Raw genomic sequence first — 8,542 nt, 5'->3', positions numbered from 1 at the left:
AGCATTATGGATACTGACAACAAGCAAAGCTTACCTTTCCTCATTCAAAGTCTGATCCACCTTCAAAGAGCTGCCCCGATGGGAGAGTACAGCCCCATGAATTTATCTAAGCCTAAGGTTGGCTGCCCCCTCCCACCTCAGGCCATGAAGATTGTCATCATGCTGGTGACATCCAATCTAGTGGCTTTCAAGGAGTGAGGTTAGGGAGGCGTAGAGGTGACTGTTGGTATCCTTCCAAACTCAGACGAAAGTGGGGGTTCTCTGCACAGGTGTCTGGGTGGATGCCCACATGCCTCGAGATTTCCTGCCTCTGCCTAAGGCACAGAAGAGGCGTCTGTGGAGGAAGGCTGAGTGGATGAGGTGGATTAGGAGGAGGCAGCTGGGCAAGAGGTATATTCTGAGGAGCAACGAGAGGGAACCCAGAGGAGCTGCGCCACCAGCCAGCACGTGGGAGCTCTCAAGTTGCTCACAGAGAGGGTTAGGAATGGTTAGCAAAGCACGGGTATGTACTACAGCCCAAGCCACATTTAAAAAGTTCTGACACCAGATCACTGGGAAGAATTTATGGGTAGTGGGGCTTCTGGGGTTGGGCCTTCTGGAGATAAGTGCTTCCACCTCACGTCTGCCCCGGAAGGAGAGAGCTTCCACCTGTGTCCCTCAGCAGAAGGCTGCCTGTCCCCTTGATCCCAGTAAACCTGCCTACAGGGAAGAAGAATAAAGAGGGAGCCTGTGGAGTTCTATCCCAAGGTCTATCCCAGACCGTCCAGCAAAAGCCAAACCAAACCATCAAGCCAAATGCAAATGGGGCAGTGGGGGCTCTGCGGTCCGCGCTCAGTGCGAGGGCTGCTCAGATCTCAATGAGGCTGGCGACGCGCAGGCAGAGCGGCGCGTCCGCGGGCACCGCGCTGCGCCGGATCTCGTTTCCGTCCAGGCGCAGCACTTGGAGCTTGGAGAAGTTCATGACGTCCACCACGGTACAGAAGCTACTGATGGAGAACTCTGTGGAGACAAGAGGGGCGGGGAGGGTGGGGAGAAGCCGAGATCAGGGATCCAGATTCATAGCGAGGCCAAACAGCCTCTGAGAAACTGCTTGGATAAACACTCCTGATACAAGGGTAGCACTCGCACTCGCGGGTGCAGGCATTTTCCAGGATTGGAGTCATACCGATTTGCACCATTAGGGGGCAGAACTCGGGTTAGTGAGAAGACTGCCTGCATCGCCAGGTCCGCCTCTTCACCAGAGGCGCAACCTGTGCGTTACTCTGCAGATCCTTGAATGCCCTTGAATGTCCTTCCACCCAGGACCCGCTCTTTTTCCGTCTGTGGCCAGCAGGGGGAAGCAGAGGGTAGCCAAAGATCAACCCCAACAGTTTTGGGTACTTCACTGCTTTTCAAATAGAAGGCGCTTTGCTCAGTTGCTGCTATGAGATAGAAGGCTGGGGAAATGGCGGGCCTTAAGTCTTGACTATCTCCTGCCACTTTGCAGATAGAGAAAGTGGCAGCAAATTAAAGAGAGAAAGCCTGGGCTGAGAGACAAGCATCTTGGAGTGCCAGAGCTTTGACGGGGTTGCGTGTCTCCATTCGGCTGAGTGCAGCCAGAGAAGTGAGCACGACTTTGACGTGAAAGAGACTGGAAATTCAGAGACCACTGGGGCGCTATGAACCTCAAAAACCAAAGACACAATTCCCCTGCCTCCTGCATTTAATGTAATTACGCTCTACCCCCTTCCTTAAATCTCCAAAGAAGTGCCGGGTTTTGAAGATTTTCCCTCAAACATGCAATCCTGACAGAAACTACAGGAGGTTTCTTTTTTTTTTTTTTTCTGGTTTTAGAATAAAGCTCTCTGCTGCCATTCACCCTTTTCTCCCTCTGGTTGTCCTCAGTTGAACAAACTAGTTGCTGTCTTGGCTCAGTCAACCAACCCTATCTCACGTCTACTGGATCAGTAACTTTTTAAGGAAATAACCAAGAACTTAGCTAAAACTCTAGCAGGGACGGCAAAAGTCAGCATTGAAAACTGCTGAAACCTCTAAAGAGTGCCTTCAATGTGGTAAGTGAGGGTTTCAGGAAAATTCCCCTTGTCATTCTCTGCAAAGTGGGTTTGGAAGAAGTTACTCATGAAGTCTTGAGGGTGGAATCATACACGTCTCCGTCCCTAGCAGCTTTAACACTTGGGCAGCCCAGGAGCCGCAGCTTGCCTTTGCTTCCACCAGAGATATACCTCAGCTTGCAACAGTGGTCAGGAGTTGTACTTCACTGTGGAGCTGGGCAGGAGTAGGAGGAAGGCTGTGCTAATTTTCTTCCTAGGGGTGACCATGGAGACTCCACCATGGGAGGGGCTGTTGTTGTTAGGTGATTTCAAGTCGATTCCGACTCATGGTGACCCCATGTGATGGAGCAGAACTACCCCACTAGATTTCCTAGGCTGTAATCTTTACAGAAACAGATTGCCAGGTCTTTCTCCTGAGGAGCCCCTGGATGGCTTCAAACCACCAACCTTTCGGTTAGCAGCTGAGCACTTAACCGTTGTGCCACCAGAGCTCCTTGGGGGAGGTTATGGGTATGAAAATAAAGGTTCCAAAGAAAACAGTATGGAGAGCTTAAATAGGCTGATACAAAAATGTTTTAAAATTAGCATTAATCATTTAGAAAATAAAACATTCAGTAAGGGGGAGTTCAGTTGTTTCCAGTCTCTGTTAAGAACTCACCAAGATGAGATGGGGTGAAGCTGTAGCACATGAACTTGTACTCAAACATAAGACAGAATACTCAGGCCCAGAGGATAATTAGATACTGGGAAGACTGGGGGAGACTGGGAAATACCATTCTTTGGAGAGTATTCGGAGTGGTGTAGAATATCTGGAATGCTCTGGATGTTTCCTTCTGGTTGCAGGGAGTAGATGAAATGGCTTCTGAGTGGGGAGATTGGGGGCAGAGCAGAGGCCCGGGACTGGGTCTATGGCATCTGGGACAAGAACTGAAGTGGCGCAGTTTAAATATTGCTTCTAACTCTATTTGAGACTGAGCTAGAAGTTCAGTGATAGATTCTCTATCCCAGCCTGGAAGCTCTCTGCTAAAATCCTGGATCCCAACTGTGTAGATGTACACCACAGGGTATCCTTGTGGGCAGTTAGATACCCAGCGTGGATAGATTCTGTCCACTTGCTGGCACCATAAGCCCCCGTTTGTCTTGCCCATGCTCATGAATAGGACAGGGCTTCTGTTTGGACGCACTGAGAATTATTTTCCAGCCCAGATTAAATACTGACATAAGTCTTTCCAAATTCCTCCTGGTGTACCCGCCCTGCTCCATACTGGATCCCATAGCTTCAGAATAACATTGCGAGCTGTGTTGTTCCCTTGCTGTTGCCAGGCTGGAAAAACTGAGGGAGACAGTGATGGCGAAGGGAGGGGGAGGGAGAGACCGTGCCTCATTCCCCTTAGCTCCTGTTCTGTTAGCTCCTCCTTCGGAGGGTTGCTTTGATCCCACCTTCATCTCCCCTCCACTCTCTCAAGTCCCTAACTTACTGTGCAGGGAGACATCCTCACATTTGCCCCAGAAGTGGGGGCTGAGCTTGGGGGAGCTGTATTTTTTGCTGGTAGTCTGAATCAGAGAGGTATTCCTCACCATTCCCAGTCAGAGAAGCCCAGTTCTACCAGTTGTCGTTAAGTTAATTCCGACTCATGGTGACCCCGTGTGTGTCAGAGTAGAACATACCCTGCAGGGTTTTCAATGGCTGGTTTTTTGGAAGTAGATCACCAGGCCTTTTATCTGAGGCATCTCTGCCTCCAAGCTTTTGGTTGGCAGCTGAGCAAGTTCACCATCTGTACCGCGCAGCTGGGGACTCCCTCCTAGCCCCAGGTCCTTTGATATTGTAGGTAGGGTTTTGTACTACACATCTGGATGACTTTGAGACTTGCCTTCTCTGTGTCTCACTTTCCCCATCTTTGCAATGCAAAAAGCTGTACCTATCAACTTCAAAATGGCAATGAGAAAAAAAAAAACAAAACTAATAATACTAATAACCCATTGCTGTCGAGTCAATTCCAACTCATAGCAACCCTACAGGACAGAGTAGAACTGCCCCACAGGGTTTCCAAGGAGCTGCTGGTGGATTTGACCTTTTAGTTAGCAGCCGAGCTCTTAACCACTGCGACACTAGGGCTCCCCAATAATACTGTCAGGTATCACGTAATTCTGTGCCAGGCCAAGCACTTCACATGCATTAATTCACTAGTTTAAGAAAAATAAGGAGTTGGTGCTGTTTTGCCTAAAGAGAAGAATCAGTGAGAGGCTAAAATGACAAGGAAATAAAGGGGATTTGGCTTAAATTGCAGAAGAAGGAATTTGGGGTAGACACTGGAAATTTTTAGGTTGTTTGGCTTAAGGGAGAACTTTCTTGCAAGGTGTTCAGACACTTTACTAAAGTAATTTTATTTTGGAAGAGCTTTTGGGAGAAATGGAGCACGCTGTGTTTGAGTGGCAAGTCTGGTTTGCTTGGAGGCAGACAGGTGGCCAGATGCGGAGATGAAGCCCTTCCTACCCCATGCTTCTCTGGTTGTACGGTGAGGCAGTCACTAACGTGTCCTCTCCTGTGGCAGCTGCTCTCTACTGTCCCATTTCAGGGGCACACTTTGACGACGTGTGGAATACACTATGACATTTCTGTTGTGATAGTCCTCCTGAGATCAGAGTGGGAGGCAGGTGGAGTGGTGACTTTTGGGTGGGATGGTAGGCAGCCATGAATAAACGTCTAACCCTTTGCAGCACATAGCATCTTAGAGACGTCTTAGAGAAGAACGAAAAACAACCCAGGACTAAGAAGACCCCAAAGAAAGAGAGGCTTTAAATATAAACAGATCAGATTGTACATGATGTGTCTTGCTCTTCCAGCTCGAGGACCAGACTGCACGCTGCCCGCCCCCACCCCCGCCACCCGTCACCTCCTGTAACGTCCTCTGGGGTTGGTGCCTCTGTCACCCGGGGAGGGCTGTCCAGCATGTTAACATCTTGCTAACTGACTGATCTGCTCTCGGAATACAGGGAGAGAATCGAGAGGGAGAGGATGATGACTGTCCCTCCTGGGGCTTTGATGCTGCCGTTCGCTCTCAGCAGGCTCTGCTTCGAAGCCGGTTGCCCCGTGGTCCTTAATGAGTCCTCCTTTCCCCAAAGAGAGGAGGGCTTTGTTGCCAGGAGGAGGAAGGTTAAATGCTGGCTTAGTACCCTCCAGCTGGGATAAAGACATCAGAGGCCCTGGGGTCATGTAAGCGCGTTCTGAACACAAGACCCTGAGAGGAGAGGGAGCTGAAAAGCAACTAGATAATTCCATCTGAAATGAATATTTTAGTTCTTCGCAGAGAAGCAGCCCGTTTGGTTCCTTTAGGCATTTACAGGGAAATGCTTGGAAAAGAAGAAGCCCAGTGCACCCCCACCCTCAAGGCTGTGTGGGGGTCAGATCCTAGCCACCAGGGGCTCCTTGTACTCCAGGGAGAACGGACCGAAACAAGTACCACATTCAGCTTTGAGAGGCTGCACGTTTTTTCTCTACCAGCTGTCATGTTCGACAAATAAATAAATACCCAAACACAAGGCCAGGCTATAGAGGCAGGAGGGGATCATGTGGAAACAGACATCATCCTCATCTGGGTCAGTAAGAAGGTACTGACACCACGATTTCTCAGCAGCCCACCTTCCTCCCTGGAAGTTTAAACTTAAATCCCTGATGTTGTCAACTGCCTCCTCCCAAGGTCTCCAAACTCATCTTCCGCTGCTCCTAAACACGACCCCTTCTTCTCAGACACACATTTCTGGGTTGCCCCTAGAGGTGATCTGCGAAGTGACTGGTTCCTTTGTGGCGATTCCCCATCCCAGATTGCCTTTGTCCTGTTTTCCTCTAATCCATACCCACTTATCTCTCAAGACCTAGACTGAAACTTACCTCTCCCGGGACGTCTTCTCCCATACCAGCCCTCTCCACTGAGTTTTCCTAGCGCCTCTGTTTAAGTGTAGCTATTTTGTACCTCAAGCGCAGGCGTATGGCTTGGTCTCTCTCTTTTGTATTCCCATTAGCACTCAGAATAGACACACAAACAAAAAAACCCAAACCCGTTGCAGTCGAGTCGATGCTGACTCATAACGACCCTGAAGGACAGAGGAGAACTGCCCCTCAGGGTTTCCAAGGCTGCAATCTTTATACAAGCAGACTGCCACACATCTTTCTCCCAGGGAGCCGTTGGTGGGTTCAAATCATCAAACTTTTGGTTACTAGCCGAGCACTTAACCACTGTGCCACCAGGGCTCCTAGCACTCAGAACAAACAACAACAACAAAAAAACCCCAAACCCATTGCCATGGAGTCAATTCTGACTCATAGCGATCCTATAGGACAGAGTAGAAGTGGCCCATAGGGTTTCCAAGGAGCAGCTGGTGGATTTGAACTGCCAACCTTTTGGTTAGCAGCTGAGCTCTTAACTACTGCGCCACCATGGCTCCAGAACAGGGTCTTTCAAATGAAACAGACAGCCCCTCCCCCCGCCCTGTGTCAAGGTCTCACCATTGATCCTATTGCCTTGGAGGTAGAGGTTCTCCAGGTTGGTGTTGACTGGGGGGATCTTCTGTAACTGGTTGTAGGAGAGGTCAAGCTCAAGGATGCTGCTGGCATTGAAGGTGTTGGAGGCCAGCCCACTGTTGGTGAGGCTGTTGTGAGACAGTCGCACATAGAGCAACTTGGGCGAGCCCCGGAAGTAGTTGTCAGGGACGGTGTTGATGTTGTTGTGCTCCAGGTATAGCTGCTCAAGGGCCGAGGGCAGCCCATCAGGCACCTTTCGAAGGTGGTTGTTACTCAGGTCCAGCAAGATCAGTGACTGGAGGCCCTTCATTGCACTGCTCACTTCCTGGATCTCATTGTTTTGGAGGTACAAGGCGGTAAGGTTCTCCAGCCCCTCCAGAGCGTTGCTGGGGACCCGGGTGATCTGGTTGTGGTCAAGATGGAGCTCCCTCAGGGATCGAGGCAGTGGACCGGGCATCCGGGTCAGGTTGTTGTGGTCCAGGTACAGTCTCTCCAGGTGCCTCAGCTTGGAAAAGACCTTCTTCCCCACTTTATCACTGGTGATCTGGTTGCCATGGAGAGCAATCCAGAGCAGCCCAGTGGCATTGTCGAAGACACCTTCCTGGATGGAGGAGATCTGGTTGTTCTGGAAGTAGACGTACTTCATGCGGGAGGGGACGAAGGGCAGGTATTTGAGGTTGCGGTTGTCACAGTACATGGCTGTGGGGAAGTTGGGTGGGCAGTCGCACTCCTGGGGGCAGTCGCGAGGCGCTGGTGGGGGTGGAGAGCCATAGGCATAGGCTGGGCCTTCTTCCACCCCATAGGGATAAGGCTCATAGGGCTCATAAGGGTAAGGGTCATAGGGATCATAGTAGGTGGACTGCTGGCTGCGGAGGTAGTGGAACCACCAGGGGGTATCTTCGTCGTACTGGGCCAGGGAGAGGGAGCAGAGCCCTGCCAGCAGCAGGAGGGAGGCCCACTGCATTTTGTCTCTCTGCAAGAAGAGAGAGAGAACAGAGCAAGCAGGCATTAGTGAGGCAGAGAAGACAAGCCCGAGGCTGAGAGCTGGGCAGATCTGACTTCAGCCTCAAGCACCTGAGAGCAGAAGCCTTATCTCCCACTTGTTTGGGGCCTCCTCCCAGTGTGGGTTCCACATGTGTGGTCTAGCTAGACCTTGGCTATTTGGAGTAAGCTGGGTGACTAGTACATTTTCCACTGATCGTAGAGTCACAGAAATAGTCTTAGACTAGAAAGAATCTGAATAGTGGAGGGGCTTCATTTTTTTGGAGGGGCAGATCTTTAGGAGCCTCTACGAACCCAGAGGTCCTGTTGGGGCAGCTGGAAAGACCACAACAATCCTTGGGGTGGTAGAGGTAGGGAGTTCTCGTCAGGCCTGAATTCAAATCCAGCTGGACTCCCCAGGGAAGGCATATTCTCAAGAGTCCAAGGGAAAAGCCCTCTGGCTCTTTCCAGATCTGGGGCAACCTCTAAGAGTGGCTTGAGACTTCAAAGACAGTCTGAACTATTTCTGGAAGATCTTTGGGTCTCTTCGGCAGCCTGGGGACTTTTGGTTTTCAGTCTTTGGTGGGGGTGTGTGGTCACTCTGCAGCCACCACAGGGTTTGGGGTACCCGCCAAGTCCCATCATCTATAACAGCTTGCTGGGTGAAAAAACTCTGATTAGCAGTTAGTGGCTACACGTGCACCTTGGCTGGTACAGCATCTTCCTATAACAGTTACATTTCCCCTGCAGACTGGGGACACTGGCTCCGAGGCATGGCACCTGTCTTCTAGAGCAAGTGCTGAGTGCATGGAGCCTGAATTAGCCCACTTCTCTGTCTTCTGTGGTGTCTCGGAAGTGCTAGTGCTCCTCAGGCTCCACCATAGGCATACAAGAGCCACACGGGCCAAGAGAAATGAATGAGAAACACCAAAATCTGCACCAGGATTGGAGACTCTTGTGTATACCTAAGGGAAAGTGGCTTAGGGTGGGG

The 8,542-nt window shown here is 50.6% G+C and overlaps 1 protein-coding gene across 1 annotated transcript; it reads right to left on the bottom strand.

Moving 5' to 3' along the window:
* Positions 1–740: 740 nt before the first annotated feature.
* Positions 741–7,539, bottom strand: FMOD (fibromodulin). Its single transcript, XM_004375265.1, has 2 exons — positions 6,556–7,539; positions 741–999 (listed from the first exon to the last, which is right to left on the bottom strand). The coding sequence occupies exons 1-2, from the start codon at positions 7,532–7,534 to the stop codon at positions 848–850; spliced, it is 1,131 nt and encodes a 376-aa protein (XP_004375322.1). The 5' UTR covers positions 7,535–7,539; the 3' UTR covers positions 741–847.
* Positions 7,540–8,542: the final 1,003 nt, after the last annotated feature.

This window comes from Trichechus manatus, unplaced genomic scaffold (assembly GCF_000243295.1).
Source record: "Trichechus manatus latirostris isolate Lorelei unplaced genomic scaffold, TriManLat1.0 scaffold00035, whole genome shotgun sequence".
Lineage (NCBI taxonomy): Eukaryota > Metazoa > Chordata > Mammalia > Sirenia > Trichechidae > Trichechus > Trichechus manatus.
The sequence above is the reverse complement of the archived record's forward strand: the minus strand, read 5'-3'. Positions and strand labels throughout refer to the sequence as shown.